The sequence below is a fragment of the Aulostomus chinensis genome, chromosome 9 (genome assembly GCF_037954235.1).
Source record: "Aulostomus chinensis isolate RoL2024-O1b breed Wild chromosome 9, RoL_Achi_v1.0, whole genome shotgun sequence".
Classification (NCBI taxonomy): domain Eukaryota; kingdom Metazoa; phylum Chordata; class Actinopteri; order Syngnathiformes; family Aulostomidae; genus Aulostomus; species Aulostomus chinensis.
Window position 1 is genome coordinate 11,311,761 of NC_141328.1, and position 18,535 is coordinate 11,330,295.

At 47.1% G+C, this 18,535-nt stretch overlaps 1 protein-coding gene and 1 long non-coding RNA gene across 7 annotated transcripts in view; both read right to left on the reverse strand.

The window, feature by feature from the left end:
• nkain4 (sodium/potassium transporting ATPase interacting 4) overlaps positions 1-18,535 on the reverse strand; it is a 106,804-nt gene that overhangs the window by 11,179 nt on the left and 77,090 nt on the right. The window contains exons 6-7 of one of the 6 annotated variants that reach the window (XR_015117872.1): positions 13,450-13,638; positions 13,186-13,299 (exon numbers count right to left, since the gene is read on the reverse strand). The exons of 2 other annotated variants lie outside the window; for them this stretch is intronic. Coding sequence is in view for 3 of the 4 variants with exons in the window: in XM_086213786.1 (XP_086069912.1) it covers positions 13,502-13,638 (137 nt within the window). In the remaining variant the exon portion in view is untranslated. Of the gene's footprint in view, positions 1-12,808; positions 12,855-12,877; positions 13,639-13,678; positions 17,529-18,535 lie in introns of those variants that run through there. 3 more of the 6 variants (XM_086213790.1, XM_086213786.1, XM_086213789.1) reach the window with 3 other exon arrangements.
• LOC147255804 (uncharacterized) lies at positions 10,667-12,800 on the reverse strand. Its single transcript, XR_015117873.1, has 2 exons — positions 11,479-12,800; positions 10,667-11,407 (listed from the first exon to the last, which is right to left on the reverse strand). It is a non-coding gene; the product is annotated as an uncharacterized LOC147255804 (long non-coding RNA).

Here is an 18,535-nt window from a genome sequence, read left to right on the forward strand (position 1 = left end):
CACTTTGCGCTGTGTCGGGGCATTTGTTGATCACGACAGACGGCCCAAGTTTTGCCGATTCACATTCATAGCCCACAATGCTTCAGGTTTTGACCACTACATCCTGCTGGAGCATTTTGTCCTGTCCGTCACCATGCACAGCAGCAGAGTGATCCATATGTACGATAAATACGACCAGAGATGGATCGACTCTTTTTCTTTTCTACGCGAAAAACCCAGACGCTCTAGGATTTAAAGATTTGGAAAAAGGACACTTTCCGCACCAGTTTAACACAAGAGCAAACGAATACTACAAGGGTAAATACCCAGAACCGTCTTGCTACGGCTTTGATAAAATGAGCGTCAGCGAGCAGAGGAAGTTTATGGAGTGGTACAACACGGTGTGTCATGAAACATTTGACCTACAATCTGAAATGCACAAATACTGCATTAATGATGTGGAGGTGTTGAAAAAGGCCTGCATAATCTACCGCGACGCATTTTTAAACTGTACACAGATAGTTCCATACAGTTTCACCACATTAGCGGGTAGCTGCATGGGGGTTTATAAAATACTATTCTTACCCCGCGACACAGTGGCTCTGACATACAATGGCGCATATGTTGACACAAAATAAGACCTGCTCTAACGCCTCCGTACAGTGGCTGGAGTATGTGATGCACGCTGAAAACATACACATCCAACATGCTCTTAACGTGGGCGAGCGAAAGATCGGGCCATACTTTGTTGATGGTTTCTCTGAGTCTACAAAGACGTGTTATGAATTTGCTGGTAGTTTTTACCACGGCTGTGTCAGGTGTCATGTGGAGAGCGAGAAGAACCCAGTGTCCAAAATTTCTTACGGTGAACTCTTCCACCAGTTTTCTGAGCGTGTGACAGCCCTGAGAATGCAGTATGGCTTGAAAGTGATTGTGATGTGGGGGTGTGAGTGGAGTGCATTGTGTAGATCTGACCAGGCCGTTAGAGGTTTTCTATCCACGTACAGAAAACCCGAACGTCTAAACCCTAGAGATGCATTATTTGGGGGGCCGTACAAATGCAATGAAACTGTACCACCAGTGCGTGGGTGGTGAAAAAAAATTCACTATTACGACTTCACCAGCGTTTACCCCACAGTGCAGTCTAAAAAACAATACCCTGTAGGCCATCTGCAAATTATTCGCAACAACTTTGATAACATTGAAAACTATTTTGGTCTCATTAAATGTGTTGTGCTGCCGCCGTGGGGGCAGAGGAGTCGGAGAAACGCGGAGGACATTTTGGCATTACTGACTAGGGCTCCAGACACTGTGTTGTGGTCAGACCAAGGGGAAATTATTCTCAATAATGAAATAATTAAAGGCTCACATGTGTATGATTTGATCAAGAATGTCAAAGCTAGCCACAACGTGAGCAACTTGACAAGACCGATGTGGTGGTCGACTTTTCTAAAAACTTTGGCTGATTTAAATGTGCCGCTCTCGGCGACTCCTCTTCGGCATGTGTTTAATTGAATAAAGACTAGACGGTCTCTAGTGTCTGGTGTGTGTGCAGCAGATGTGGCAACAGTGCCCTCTTCAGCATGAGCAATGGCCTGAACAGGGCTTTGGGATATAGGGAGCAACAGAGTCAACACATTCTTTTCCTGCTCACCTTGTCTCGCTATTTCACACAGAGAAATGATGAGATCGGACCCCGAATTTGCTATAATGACCCTTCTCATATTCAGCGGTGACTTATATAGCAGTTCGAGCAGTGGGAGGTTTCTTTGAACGCGTGAAAACGTCCTGACTTTTTTTTTTCTAATCATTTTTTTAGACACGTAGACAACCGTCTTGGGTGAAAGACATGATTGTGTTCATAGGTGCCATGACCACCGTGCATGCACGCCTCGAGCTCTACAACCTGCTTGACAAGCTGCAGGAGCACGGGCTTTACTGCGACACAGACTCTGTGATCTTCACATTTCCACCAGGGGAGTGGGTCCCCCAACAGGTCCGTATCTGGGTGATTTACCAGATGAGTTAGAGGATGGGGATTTTATCACAGAGTATGTGTCTGGAGGCCCAAGTGTTACGCGTACCAAACACACCACGGCAAGACTGCTGTTAAATGCAAGGGTGTGACATTAAACTCTGTCAACTCCAAAAACCGTCACCCCCCAATCCCTGAAGGGCTTGGTTCAACCATTCGCAGCCAATAAAAACACAGACGCCCACCCCACGCCATCCTCCCCCCTGATAAACAACAGTTTATCTAAATTTCTAAAGAATATAATAACTGAATTAGTCTCCGCAACACAGTCACTGAAGTAGTACGAACTGCACATGAGCGCACCTGTCTTCCCGACCTGGGAACAGTTCGTCAACTCTACCAAGCTTCCAGGTATGCCTCGGTGTGTTGTCCTCCCTGATGAGTGCAACATCTCCCACCTTCAGCAGCGTGGGTTGTGGTGTGTCGCTTCGATGGGCTGGTTTTAAGTCCAGCAAATACTCCCTCCGCCAGCTGGTCCAGAAACTGGTCATCAGCCTCTGTCTGTGTCTCCACCTCAGAGTCATCTCCTCTTTAGTCGCTTTCGGATGGTTAGCCTCTGCTGTGAATGGCTTTGGGGGCATGCAAGTCAGTCTCTGACCTACCAAGAAGTGAGCCGAAGTCAGCGGCTACGGTTCATCCACCTCATTGTCCACATAAGTGAGGGGCCTCGAGTTTATGATGGCTTCAGCTTCTGTCAGGATAGTGCACATTTCCTCAAATTTGAGTTTAGCTCTCCCAAGGACCTTTCTCAGAATGACATTGACTGACCTTACAAGCCTCTCCCAGAATCCGCCCTACCAGGCTGCTCTTTCAGCGATGAACCGCCAAGTGATGCCCTTTTCCGAGAAGAACTCTAGTAGCTGTGGCTCCTTGATGCTTTTCCAAAGCTCCTTCAAATCCTGATCAGCTCTCTTAAATGTCTTGGCGTTATCTGAGTAGATCACTTTACATAACCCTCTTCTTGAAATGAATCTCTTCAGGGCTAGCAGAAAGTTTTCAGTGGACAGATCAGACACTAGCTCCAAGTGTATTGCTCTCATTACAGCACAAGTGAACAGTGCGATGTATGATTTTGTCATGGTGCCGTGCTCCTTCACATAGAGCGGCCCTGTGAAGTCCACACCTGTGACCTCAAATGGTGGTGACTCGATTATTCTGTCCTTAGGCAGTGGGGCAGTAGTCTGTTGTCCTGCCTTTGCTTTGAACTTTTTGCAAAGTGTGCATCTTGACACAAGTTTCTTGACTATCTGCCTTGCTTTCAAAATCCAGTATCTTTCTCTAGTTTGCACTAAAGTGTCTCACACCAGCGTGCATCATCCTTTCATGTTGATGCTGCACCAACATTTCTGTGTATCTGTGGTTGCTGGGCAAAATCCACGGGTGCTTTTCCCTGTAAGCAAAGTCAGAATGCTGGAGCCTTCCTCCCACACTGAGTAGCTCATCTTCATCCAGAAATGGTTTTAGCTCTCGGATTCTGGAGTCAGTGTTGGGGCATTTTCCTGCTTTCAACAGATTGATTTCTGGGATGAAACTCTGACTCTGCGTTACTTTGATCCAGTACCTTTCCGCTTCGTGCAGCTCTTCTGCTGTCAGTTCACCTTGCATTTTTGTACTTGAGCGTGTGTTAATGATGAACCTCTTTATCCAGGCTGTCACTCGGAGCACTGTTTTCAGTTTACTATATTTACACAGGTTTTAAGAGCTCAGCGACAAGTTGTACAGCGATCTGGTGTCTGGATCCCAGTTCAAAATTCATCTTATCTTCCTGAAAATAGTCCTCAGTCTCCTCTGACTGATCAGATGATATTAGAACACAGGGTCCATCCCACCACAATGTGCTCTGCTTCAAATCTTGCACTGTTAGACCTCTGGTTGGCAGGTCTGCTGGATTTACTTTGCCTGCACAGTGTGACCAGGAGTGTGGGTCGGTCAGAGATTGGATTTCCGTCACTCTGTTTGCTATGAACTGCTTCCACTTCTGAGCAGAACTGTGGATCCAATGAAGCACTATCATTGAGTCTGTCCATAGTTTTAGTTGTGTTCGGTCCATTTGCAGAGCTTTCATAAGTGTGCTTGCTTGCCTGGCTGCTATTACAGCTCCCATCAGCTCCAGGCGTGGAAGCGTCATCCTTTGAGTGGAGCCACTCTGGACTTGGATGCAACCAGGCTTGTGGTCCTTTCGCCATCCTTTGTCTCTCCCTGTAGGTAAGCTACTGCACTGTAAGCCTTTTCACTGGAGTCACAGAATACATGTAGTTTTAAATCTTTACCTTTCTGCGGCATGTGTGTTTTGTACCAGCACAGGATCGACAGCTGGTGCAGTTGAGGGACTTCTGAACACCACTGCTGCCATTTTCTTTCCAGATCAGGTGGCAATTCTTCATCCCATGTGAGTCCTCTCTCCCACATTTCCCGATACAAGCACTTTATCCTGATAGTGACAGGGGTCAAGAATCCTAGAGGGTCAAAAATGCGGGCAGAGGATTGCAAAACACTCTGTTTTGTGTTCTCCTTTTCTTTCAGAATAGCAAGCAGCCCCCTGAGATCGAACACAAAATCATCAGGGGCTGGTCTCCACACCAAGCCCAGAACCTTCAGCACTGACCCATGTGATTCTGGCTCTGCAGTGCAGTCCATCAAGCTCTCTTGCCATTTTTCTTTGAGCTCTGGGGAGTTGGTCATTCATTTACAAAGATCCATGCCTGCAGCAGACATAATGTTCTTTGCCGTTGTTGTCACAGTGTGAGCCTCAGACACATCACTTGCACTTGAAATAAAATCATCCACATAAAGTGAGTCACTGATGGTTTCTGCCACTTGTGAATGTTCTGACTTGCATTGTTTCAAATGCTTCCTTATGGTGGCTGCAAGTAAGAACGGGCTCGGCAAAGCTCCAAACACCACTCTTGTCATCCTTAGCACGCACAGCTTTTTATCCTTTTCCTCTGTTGTAAACCACAGAAATCTTACAGCATCACGATCTCGCTCTGACAGTGGTATCTGCAGAAATGCCTTCTTAATGTCTGCCATGTATGCAACTTCATGCAGCCTGAACTTGATCAAAACACTCATCAGATCTGGATTCAAGTTGGGCCCCGTTAAAAGACAGTCATTTAGTGAGGGGCTTCCTTCTTCGTGGAACGAAGCATCAAACATGACCTGCAGTTTAGTCGTCACCTTATCCTCCCTCAATACAGCGTGATGAGGTAAGTAGTAAGTCTCACTGCCTGGTGGTGATGTATAGTCCCTTGGAACATCCTCAGCCATTCCCTGTTTTAAGTAGTCCTCCACGACATCATTGTATCTGCTGTAGAGTGTGACATCCTTTCTGAGTTTTCTTTTCAAACCCTCCAGCCTGTTTTTTGCAATGCGGTAGTTGTCATGGAGTGGAGGGTGATCGTGTCGCCATGGCAGTTCCACTTGGTAACGCTCATCCTTGAAGATGGATGTTACCTCAAACCGCTGCAATGCTTCCATATCCTCTGGGTTCTCAGGCTTCTCACTTGTGATACCGAGTGATTCAAGCTCCCAGAATGCATGCAGCTGTTTGTCAATCTTTCCTTCATCATTGAGCTGAATGTGCATACATGTTGTCTCAGTCATCCTGGACACTGAGACAGGGCCCTGCACTGCCCATCCGAAGGTGCTCTCCAGTGCTACCAGGCTCTCTGTCAGTCTCTCTACGCGGCCTGATACTATCTGCCAGTAGTGATCTGAGCCAATGAGCACAGAAAGTTCAGGTTTGTCATCTCCAGGAAAGTCTGCAAGTAGTAAACCTCTCTTTTTCATTTCTCTCTGTATGTTATCACCAGGGACTTTCATCACCGCTGTACATACTTGAGGAGTCACTACCGCCTCTATTTCAATTCTCTGCTGTTTATCCCAGACGTTCTCCAAGCTTAGCTTCACTATGTTGCGCTTCACTGTTGTTGGAGCAGGGGAGCCAAATACGTGGAGGTTAAATGTTCCTTGTTTAATGACAGGGAGCTTCAGCACCCTCACCACGTTCTCAAGCATAAAACTCCCCTGGCTGCCTCCATCCAGCAAGCAACGGACGATCTTTCTGCCCGCTGGCCCTACAACCCATGCCTTGGCAGTCTGGAGCAACACAGTCTCCTCGTTATCAGGTCTCCTTTTCTCTGCTTGGGGAATTACAGAGGAAATTACAGTGTCTGTGGTTTCAGAAACAGTAGGTGATTGTACCTCGTTTTCCTCACAAATTGCTGTGTGATGCCTGCCTCCACACGTGACACATGACATACCCTTTACCCTGCAGTACCTTGCAATGTGTTTGGATCCTAAACACATATAGCACCTGCCGAGTTTCTTCAGCTTTTCTTAGTGTGCTGCCACCGTGTTGTCTGGACATTTTTCAGATTTGTGTTCAGCGCTATCACAGAACAGGCAGTTTTGTGTCTTCTGATTGGCTGTATGTAGAGCAGCTGCTGATGTCATGCTTGGTTTCTTTATTTTCATGTCACTGGTTGAATATGATTTGCTGAATGATTTGTGAGCAGACTGGCCTTCCTTCTGGTTGTATGATCTCATCATCTGCACAGCTCTCTCTCTGCTCTGAATCTCTTTCTGCAGGAACTTAAGATCATCAGGCACCTTCCACTCATCGTCATCTCCCCTCTGACGGCTGTAATCTAGAGCCATGTTATCCGGCATCATCTGGAGCAGTATTGGGCACAACATGCCTCCATAGGTATTGGATACCACTCCCAGTGACCCTAAGCTTCTGATTTGAATCTCACAGTCCTCATACAGGTGCCTCAGAGCAGTGGCATCGGATGATTTCTTCACAGGCGTGAGATTTAGCAGCTTTGACATGTGGGCATTTACAATAAGATCCTTCCTTCCAAATCTGCTCTGGAGTATATCAACTGCAGCATCATAATTATTGTCTGTTAGTGTGAGTCCAGCTACTGCCTTTGCAGCCATTCCTGTGAGGTAAGTTTTCAGGTAGGTAAATTTTTCTCTCTTGCAAAGGGCAACATTGCTATGAATGGCAGTCTCATACTGGCTCCAAAACTCCTGCCACAAACTGACATCTCCATTGAATTTTTCGATCATGAGTTTTGGCAGTCTCACTGATGGGTTATTGTGCTGAGAGCCAGCAGAGACCGCACTAGCATCGCTTAGCCTAGTGGTCTAGTGATGGTTACCACTCACAGTTTCATGTGCCCGGAGCACTCGGTGCGCCCGCGTTTTCATACTGATGAGGCGATCTCTGTAATCCTCTGTGGCATTTATTTTCGCCTCTATGTCCTCCAGCGCAATATGCTCTTCCCAAGCATGGTCAAGCTCACACAAGCTGTCCTCCTTTGATGACAACACAGCCAGCATCTCTCGCACATGGTCAACATCCAGATCTTCATTAAATAATTCCACATCAATCTGATTCAGTAGTCTTGTGGTGGAACTCCGTATTGTCCGACGCTTAAATTTTAACCTTTCAATGACGTTATGTTGTTCCCCGCCATCCAGTCTGTCTTCGTCAGCCATTATCATCTAAAGTTCCCGGGTTTCGGCACCAAAATGTAGCAGTTTAGTCTAACAAACTTCTAAAATGACGAAGAGACTCTCGACTTAACTCCGACTTGTTTACTAAAGTTATTTTAATGAATACAGGGTTTTCATTTGCAAATGAGGAGTACATGCTGCAGCTTAACTACGAGTAGCTATCTGCTAACAACGACAAACCCGAAACTTAACTCTGACGCATTACGTCGTTCCTCCATGTGCTCTAAGCATTGTGGGTAATGTAGTCCTTTTAACACAATATCTAAATGAAATGTACATCGATCCTTTCCAACCAAATACCTCTCACATTGAACTGCCAACCCATTTGTAACCACACACAAACATGTTTTCTCTTCAAATAAATTCTCAACAGTATGTAAGAGCCACTGTGTCGCGGGGTAAGAATAGTATTTTATAAACCCCCATGCAGCTACCCGCTAATGTGGTGAAACTGTATGGATCTATCTGTGTCCAGTTTAAAAATGCGTCGCTGTAGATTGTGCAGGCCTTTTTCAACACCTCCACATCATTAATGCAGTATTTGTGCATTTCAGATTGTAGGTCAAATGTTTCATGACACACCGTGTTGTACCACTCCATAAACTTCTTCTGCTCACTGATGCTCATTTTATCAAAGCCGTAGCAAGATGGTTCTGGGTATTTACCCTTGTAGTATTCGTTCACTCTTGTGTCAAACTGGTATGGTAAGTGTCCCTTTTCCAAATCTTTAAATTCTAGAGCGTCGGGGTTTTTTGCGTAGAAAAGAAAGAGTCGATCCATCTCTGGTCGTATGATTTATCGTACATATGGATCACTCTGCTGCTGTGCATGGTGACGGACAGGACAAAATGCTCCAGCAGGATGTAGTGGTCAAAACCTGAAGCATTGTGGGCTATGAATGTGAATCGGCGAAACTTGGGCCGTCTGTAATGATCAACAAATGCCCCGACGCAGCGCAAAGTATTGAAACAGAATTTGTTTCCATCCATGTCCAGCACACAAATCATGCCTTGTGTTTTCCCTCGTAGTACGGGCTTCGAAATCATAAAAGATGTATTTTCTCTCCAGGTCTTTTTTTCTGTAGGCTGCATACAGCACGTGGCCTGAGCTGCCGTTGATGAGACCTTCATTACAGTGGGCACATTTTGCAGGTGCACAAGCATGTTTTTTTTTTTACCAACTTTGTAAATCACCCTGCAGCCGATACAATATTCCAAGATGTCGCAGGGGATCTGGCCATGAGTTTTACTGTGCTCTTTGTGTGCTTTGTAACAAACCTCTGATTTGCAGATACAGTTGCAGTCCTTGTATTTTGAAGTGTTTGACGCTTGTTCGCAGCAGTGTGTAAAGCACACATTGCACAAATATTTACATTTATGCCTTAGAGGACTGTCATAAGTGTTGTAGCAGTAATTACAGACATACGCTGTGCCAAAAAAAAGTTTTCACGTTGGTGATTAAGTAGTAGTGATTGTTGTGTAGATAAAGCCAGATGGTGTTTAAATTAGGAGCGGTGTTAGTCTGGAAACATTGCAATAGTTTACGGGCCTCTGTGTGGTGGTAAATCACAATTTTGGCATTTATTACAGCCTCAAATTTGGCCACGTGCGTGAATAAAACCGGCTGTGAGGGGTCGAGACCTGCCGACACGTGTAGACGTGAGGCAAGCACCATTTTGTCGGGTTCAGATGCTGCGGCATTGGCAGCATGCACTAGGCATAGTGAAAAGTAAAGGCTGTTATCTTCTATATTATTGTTTGGGTTAAAAATGGCATGCGCCTTTTAGATAGAATCTGATCATAGCACACATAACCCAATTTCAAACGCCCTGCTCCTGGGTGGTTTTGTGCAACTGTAACAATAAACTCCAGCTCGTCGTCAGTCATCGATGAATCATTACTCTGCCTGTGCAACCGCCTCTATAAACATATCCTGGTTGTATTCATCGTCAGATTGTAATGCACATTGCACGTCGCCAGCCAGGGATGGTCCTCTCAACACAACATTTAAAACACTGCCAGACCTTTCTCATGCACTGTCAATCATTCCAGAGAGCCTGTCTCGAATAAAAGTGGGTACACATTCAGGGTTGTCAATACCTACATCCCTAAAATCAACTTTTTTATCTCCCTCACAGACCCCTGCTCATAGCCAGTTTGTCATGAAATGTGTGGTGTGTTAATACTGCTACAAGCAACGGCTTCAGGTTCATGTACAGTTCTAGCAATTACCTGTTCAGACTGTGGTGGCGGTGTGGTGTGAGGCCCTCCATTTAAAAGTTCAGGGTCTCTTGCCGGTTGTGCTGGTTTGAACTCTGTTGCAAAGATTTCCTCCAGATCTTTTAAATCCTCATCTGTGGGTTCACTCTGGTTCTTCTCCGCTGTGTCTGCTTGTGCTGGTTTGAGCTCTGTTGCAAAGATTTCCTCCAGATGTTTTTAAAATCGTCTTCTGTAGGTCTGGTCTGACAAATGTCTTCCAGCGCTGCCAGCGCCACCACTGTGGGTGACAGTTGCGTGATCCAGGGCCCTTTAGCACCCGTCAAGGACAGTTGAATGCTGTGAGGTGTGGTAGTCTTTCAAGCATATTGACCGCCTGCTGTATATGTAGGAATCCTGGTGTAGGATCTATGAATTGAAGATAAGAAAAAATTGTTAGGTCTGAGGGTGTCGATAAAACTGTTTGAAAAGTATGCAATTACATACCATCATGCCTGGGGCTCACTGCCTTTCTCTCAGCTGGGGATGACTTCTTCTCACAGGGTCTGTATTTTTAAAAATTAAATGTGTTAAATTGCGTGGTGGGTGTTTTACATACACAATGGATGATTTTGCCCTGTTACACACCCTTGCGCCTTGGTCAATTGTCTCCTCTTTAAACTGAGCCTGTTTTTGCGCTCAGGTGCGGTAGGGGTGTCTGTTAACAAATAAGTGATTAATTAATATAGGGTTAGGGTTAGACTTAATTAGTGGTAAATTTGTTACTGTAAAATGTGAAGACAATATATACGGAGTTGCTTACCGCTGCGAGTCTTACTTTTAAACGCAGTATTTTACAAAATAAAATATTTTAGTCAGAATGGGTTCCTACAGAACCCCTTAAAAACAGATACTCATGTTAAATTACATTTTCAAATTTGATCACACTGGCCCCTTTAACAAGCATGTCATCACAGAAAACAAGAACGCACATAGTGTGTAAAAAAGGTTGACATTTATTTCACTCTTAAGAGTATACAAGGGGAAAAACAAAAAAACAACAACACCCACATCGAAAATAACCTCACTTTGGCTGCCATGTGTTTGAAATCAAGCGGTGTTTAACACAGCTGGTCCAGCATCCGGGTCCCAACGGTATGCTGCAATAATAGCTGTCAATGGCTTTTATCAGTCCAAATTCAGTCCATTATGGCAGCGTCTGGTTGGTCTAGATGGTGTAACATTGTCTCAACGGCTTCTGCTATTTTAGAGGGGCTGATGAGCATTTTCTTTAGATATAGGGAGTTTCTGATTGTGCGCAGGAAATTGTCGTTCCACAACCTCGTCATGATGGCGTAATAATTCCTATCAAAGTACCGATAGGGTATGTCATCATCACACGTATGAGGTCCCTGTCACACGTCCACGCAGCCATCGTCCCGCTGCTGTGCGCGGCATTCCTCACAGTCATCGTACCACTGCAACATGATTGACTCGTTTAGCAGCGGCAGTACAACTCTTTTCAGGTGTTCCATAAAGCGGTCTGAAGTCTCACGGTCCATGTAGCGAACATCACTATCCACATATACATCGCCAGATCCCACTAGAATCTCACAGGGCGAATCCTCTAGTTGACGCGTCGCCATCGACGAATACAAACGCATACCCTCATCTGCGCACAGAAATAACAGGGGTGTTAAACACAAACACATTAAAACAAATAGGCATTGGGGAAAAACTTACCATTAACCAGAGTCATGTCCATGATTCACCGGAAAAAAACACAGGCGTGAGTCCAGCTGCCTACACCTTTGGTCGGAAAACGCATATGATAGAGCAAACAAACTCTGGGGGTATTTGTTGTAGGGCAGTGTTGCAGTTTACAGCACCCTCTGGCGACACAGATGTTTACTTACCTCCTTCAGGTAACATGCTTCAGTTCTGTCATGTGCGCAGCCTATGAATACACGTCAATGAGACACAGCTCGACTCTGTCTGTTATTCACCCACTTACACTTGCAACATGGTGTCAGAAGCTGCACTGGAACCCAGAGTGAGTGTGACTTTGACCGTCGCTGGTACAGCGTACGTTTATTTGTTTTGATAGGCTCAGTTATAAGTTTAAGCTAGCCCGCTAGCATTAGCGTCGCGCAGAGAGATGGCTTCCAGCATCCCGCCGCCAGAGCCCATGAGGATGACCGGGGATCTTCACAGCAACTGGATTAACTTCCGCTCGGAGTTTGAGGATTACTTACTTGCCACCGGGATCGACAAGGCAGAGAAACCGGTGCAGGCAGCAACGCTCAGGAGGCTGATGGGAAAGGACTGCCATCACGTTTACAAGCACAACCTGGGACTCACAGCGGACGAGCAGAAAGATGCGGGAGAGATACTCAACAAACTGGGACAATACTTCACACCCACCAGAAATGTAATTTTTGAGAGGTATGTTTTTGGCAACCTCAAACAAGAGGAAGGCGAACCAGTACATGCTTTTGTCGCAAGACTGAGGGAGAGAGCTGCCACATGTAAATATGGAGCTATAAGAGACGAGCTCATTAGGGACCGGCCTGTGCTTGGAATAACGGATGAGGTTGCTAGACGACGCATGCTAAGAGAGAAGGACCTCAAGCTGGAGGGGGCTATTGATATTGCGCGAGCAGTGGAGGTGCTGGACAATAAGCTCAAATCCATGTCACTCAGCAGCTCCCTGCCTGGGGAGAGAATCAATCTAACATATGGACAGCGAACAGGACGGAAACCTACCAGCAGGCCATCCGGGTCTACCAACACATCTGCACAGCAACAAAGTGACTGCAAGTACTGTGGCACACCGCACAGACGAGGGCGAGACCTGTGCCCTGCGTTTGGAAAGTCATGTCCCCTGTGTGGGACCGCTAATCACTTTGCTAAGGTATGCATGAAAAAAGGCCAGCAGGCCCGTCAGTTGAACGCGGTGGATGACCCACTGCTAGTGGACCCGGGGGACAGCGACCGCGATGAGAAAGACGTTTACACAGCTGAAAGCGTGGGGGCTGTGAACACTGAAAGGAAAAGTGGTTTGTAAACCTACCACTGCACGGAGGGGTTCAGCGGTGCCAGCTTGACTCTGGAGCCACCTGCAATGTAATGAGCATTAAAGACAAAATTAGACTGGCACCAAATGCACCTCTTCAGAAAAGTCTCACCAGACTGCGCCTCTACAACAGTGAATGGATGAGTTCAATGGGCGTGTACAGCACACAGTGTGTAATCAGAGACAGAGCACACAAACTAGACTTTGAGATTGTGCACACCAGCCAGAAGCCCTTGCTTTCAGGGGAAACATGCGAAAGACTTGGCCTGATACGTTTCACCATCCCCGATGAGCTGAACAAGGTGGAACACTGCAAGACAGGTGTGCTAACCAAAGACAGTCTCACTAAAACTTATAGTGATGTGTTCACCAACCCAGTTGAGTCGTTGCCTGGCGATGTTCACTTTGAACTGGATAGCACGGTTGCACCTGTCCAGTGCGCCCCATGGAATGTTCCTGAGGCCCTCAAGGCGGCTGTTAAGGCGCAGCTGGACCAATATGAAAAGGATGGACACTTAACCACGGTCACTCAGCCTACAGACTGGATTAGCAATTTGGTCACAGTGAAGAAACCAGACAAGTTAAGGCTTTGCATCGACCCTAAGCCCCTTAACCACGCCCTGAAAAGGTCCCATTACCTTATGCCTACTCTGGATGATGTGCTATATAAACTGCCAAAGGCACGTATCTTCACCCTGGTGGATGCACGTGACGCATTCCTGCAGTGCCGCCTGGATGAGGAGAGCAGCCTGATGACGACATTCTGGACGCCATGGGGAAGAAAGAGATGGCTGAAGCTCCCTTTTGGCGTGTCAGTTGCACCGGAGCTGTATCAGAGAAAACAACATGAGCTGCTGGCTGGCTTGAAAGGTATCGAGCCCATAGCCGATGACATCCTCATAGTCGGCTGTGGGGACGAGGAGGAGGAGGCGGTTCGTGACCATGATGCGAACCTTGTGGCTTTGATGGACAGATGCAGAGAAGTGAAGCTGAGGCTGAGCATAAAAAAGCTACAATTTCGTGTGAGGGAGGTCCGCTTCCACGGCCACGTGCTGTCAGCTGACGGCCTCAAGGCTGACCCTGAGAAGGTCAGGGCAGTCCTGGACATGCCAAACCCCACGGATGCAAAAGGTGTTCAGCGGTGTGTCGGCTTTGTCAACTACTTGTCAAGATTCATGCCCCACCTGTCGGAAGTGTGTGAACCGCTGAGGAGGTTGCTGGACAAAGAGGTGCCATGGCACTGGTTGCCCAAACTTGATGCTGCTATGAAGGAAATCAAGGCGCTGGTCACGGCAGTACCAGTTCTGCGCTACTATGATGTAAGTAGGCCAGTCACCATACAGAGCAACTCCAGCCAGACGGGGTTGGGCTGCTGTCTGCTACAAGGTGGACAGCCAGTTGCATTCGCATCCCGCGCGCTGAACCAGACAGAGCAGAACTACGCGCAGATTGAGAAGGAGTGCTTGAGCATCGTATTCGCTTGTCAACGCTTCCACTACTACTTATACAGGAGGGGTGATGTGACTGCAGAGACCGACCACCGCCCACTCGTGTCAATCTTCACCAAGCCCCTTCTCAGTGCACCGAAGCACCTTCAGAGCATGCTCCTTACACTACAGAACTACTGCCTCACGGTGGTGTACAAGCCGGGCCCTGAAATGTATATAAGTGACACACTCAGCAGGGCCACCACCCCGCCGCAAAGAACGGACTCTCAGTTCAGACGTGACATGGTCTGCAGCATGCAGCAGGAGCAGGATGACGCAAAACCCATTCGGCAAGCAGACTATCTAAATGTCACCAGCCAGCGCCTCGCACAGATCAGACGACACACAGAAGAGGATGCGTGTCTTCAAATACTCATGTCGGTGGTGCTGGGAGGATGGCCAAGACACAAAGAGGAGAGCCCCAGGGCTATCAGAGAATACTGGGCCATCAGGGATGAGATTAGCGCACAGGACGGTGTGCTTTTTAGAAGCTAGCGCGTCATCATTCCAAAAGCTATGCGTCCTGAGATGCTGAGACGGATCCACTACAACCACGTGGGGGGTGAGGCATGCTACTGACAGGCTCGCGACACTCTCTACTGGCCTACTATACAAGGGCAAATTAAAGACTATGTGCAGCAGTGCTCGGTGTGCAACGAGTATGCACATCAGCAACAGAAAGAGACAATGATGTCACACCCGCTCCCCACACGTCCCTGGCAGCTGGTGAGCATTGACCTGTTCAGCTATGCAAGGCAGGACTTCCTGCTCATGGTGGATCACTATTCTGACTTCTGGGAGATTGATCTGCTCCCAGACCTGACAGCGGAAACGACGATCCGGCGATGCAAGGCGCAGTTCGCGTGGTACGGCATTCCTGACTGGGTCATTTCCGACTGTGGGGGTCAGTTTGACTGCCGAGAGTTTCGGTTGTTTGCGAGGGAGTGGGGCTTCGAACATGTTATGTCCTCCCCAAGGCACCCGAAGGCAAACGGCAAAGCGGAGTCTGCAGTGAAGATTGTGAAGGACCTATGCAGAAAAGCAGACCGGGGTGACGAGGACCCCTGGAAAGCTTTTCTTCACTGGAGGAACACGCCCACTGAGGGCATGCGCTGCAGTCCAGCACAGCGGCTGATGGCGTGGAGGCTGAGAACTCTTCTCCCTGTGGCCGACCAGCTGCTGCAGCCCCAGGTCATCACAGGGGACACCGACAAGCTGAGAACGAAGCATCAGGCCGCAAAGCTGGTGTATGACAGATCTGCGAGGGATCTCCCGGAACTGGACATAGGCCAGCCCATCAGGATGAAACCCCTTCCGGGTGACAGGATGGGCCGATGGAGGAGAGGTGTATGCCTGCAGCAGGTGGGGCCACGGTCCTTTCTTGTCGATGTGGAGGGCACCGCCTATCGCTGCAACAGGGTTGATCTCTGACCAGCAGAGATTGCACCTCCACAGCCGTCAGTCCACACTGAACAGCCACCTAAGCGGCCTGGGGACATAGGTGCAGCTGTGGGGGGCCAGGCAGGTGGGGCTGGCACAGCAGAAGTCGTCAGCAGCCCTGTGATGTCCTCAAGGTTGTCAGCCTTGGGGTCGCCGCCGTGTTCCCCACAGGCTGTGGCCACACCGTGCCGTGAGTTACAGGCCCGGGCCTTCTCCCGGAGTGGGAGGCATATTAAACCTCCAGACAGACTTGACCTCTAGGCCATATGTATGCACACAAACCAACACATGTACACTCAGGACAGTGGACGTTAAAAAAAAAAAAAAAAAAAAAAGAGAGAGAAAGTAAACTAGAAACTGAATACAGAAGATGTGATGTTCACTTCAAATGTTCTGATGCAATTATTGTTTTATTATTCTGCAAAAGTTCTGGTTGCGATTGAATTTCTATCTCTTTCTGATAGACTATTTCCAGTGCACTATTTTGATGTTGTTGTTCGGTGTTATATTCTGCTAAAGGAAGGGAGATGTTGTAGGGCAGTGTTGCAGTTTACAGCGCCCTCTGGCGACACAGATGTGTACTTACCTCCTTCAGGTAACATGCTTCAGTTCTGTCATGTGCGCAGCCTATGAATACACGTCAATGAGACACAGCTCGACTCTGTCTGTTATTCACCCACTTACACTTGCAACAGTATTTATGTACTACCCCAGAATCCCATATGACACGCGGGACATGTCCAGGCATATTCACGTACTGCCACAGAATCGTACTGTTTGCGACCTGCGGAAGGAAACGGACATGCCCCTTTTTAGCGCGGGGGTGCACGCGTACGAGGACGCGTATTCACATTCACGCGCAAGTTTTCACATGCACGCGGGAAGGTGCCGTCTTATTACTACTCCTATATTTCCTTCTGGTAGGTCAACCCCTTCAGTTCTTATCATCTTGCCCCTCCTTGATACCATCTGGCCGCATTTGTCCAATCCAAATGGCATCACATGGTCATTGCTGTGGATCAGTGAGACAATTTCTCGCTCATTCCTGGTGTAGAGCTTGATGTCTTCCATGTAGAGCAGGTGACTGATTTTTGCCCTGCTTTGAAATTGGTATCTGTAACCACTCTTTGTGATGATCTGACTGAGGGAGTTCAGGCCTATGCAGAACAGTAGCGGTGACAGTGGATCTTCTCAGCGTATGCTGCATGTTAACTTGGGCTATTTGCTTTGAGTTGGCCTCTAGGGTCGTCTTCCACATCTTCAGCAAGTCTCTAATGAAGGCTCCCAGTTTTCTGTGAATGTTGTACAGTTCCAGACATTCTAGTATCCATGTGTGTGGCATTGAGTCGTAGGCTTTCTTATAATCAATCCAGGCGGTGCACAGGTTGGTCTGTCTGCTCTTACAGTCTCGGACGACTGCTCTGTCAACCAGTAGCTGGTGCTTGGCTTCTAGGGTGTCCGAGCCAGTTCCTTTCTGAACCCCATTCATTTATTGACCTATGTGCTTACTTATCTTCGCAACTATGACACCTGACAGGAGCTTTCATGTTATGGAGAAGCAGGTTCTTGGTAGGTAGATGATGGGATGGGACCCGTCTGGGGGTCTTTCATGATCAGAACTATCCTGCCTGAGGTTAGCTACTCTGGGTGCATCCCATCCCTTAGTAGCTGGTTCATCTGTGCTGCAAGGTGTTCATGGAGTGCAGTTAGCTTCTTCAGCTAGTATGTGTGGATCATATCAGGGCCCAGTGCTGTCAAGCTCTTCATCTTGGACAATCTGTGTTGGATGTCTGCCATTGAGATGGTTACTTATTAGTGGCATAATTATTATTTGCCCAATTCCCACTTATACCCATATGCAAAGAAGAGACACACTTGTTATCTAAACTCTCATGACATATCTGTGTCTATTTACTAAATTTAGTAAACATGTTTGGGGCAAAATGCCAGTTTAATCAAAGCCTATGCTAGATGTCCATGCAGGGAATAAATGGAGCACAAAATAAATCAAAAGTACGTGGATGTATTTAAAGTTGACTTTTATTGAACCACATTGCTCTCCAGGAGTCACTTAGGAGTAGTGCCTCGTGATTAGGTGGAAATCCCCAGAGGGAGTGTAGAGTTTGGTTGCATGCAATGTTAACTACTCACAGGCAGTGAATCTGTGGTATGTGACCACCAAATAAGTGCTTACACTCCCGTGTCCCCAGCCTACATGAACCCACAACGAAAACACTTCAGATTTCAAAGGACTGCTGATTATGATGCAATTAGTGTCTGTTGGGCTTTGTTCATTACTCTGTTTTCAAATCATATTAGACTTTGGACATCTGATAAAAGGGCCTGACTTGACTACAAACAGAATCTCTATCCCCATAATTAGTCTTATAGGAATTAAATATGTATAAATACCTGAGGAACACTGTTAATCCATAAAGAGAATCCAGCCAACCATCACAGATTGAATGATCTAACACATAACCCTTTCTGGGGTTCAAAACATTAACTAGATTTAACAGAGCCAAAATATGTTGAAGTGGATTCTTGTGTATGGGATGTACCTATTCATCGTGGAGAGTTACTCCATTGCTAATCAGATATTTGTGACTTTCTGATCCTTTGATGGAATGCTTCCTGCCCTCTGATAGGCTAACTTCCCGGAGGACCCCTCATCTTCTGCCTATGAAGTCACAACAGCTGAGTGATTTATCAAAAGTGTCAGGCCCTGTTTTGTCTGTCTGTTTGTTGGCAAACTAGGTGTTTTCAGACTGAAAAGTCAGGGGTGTCCAAAGTCTTT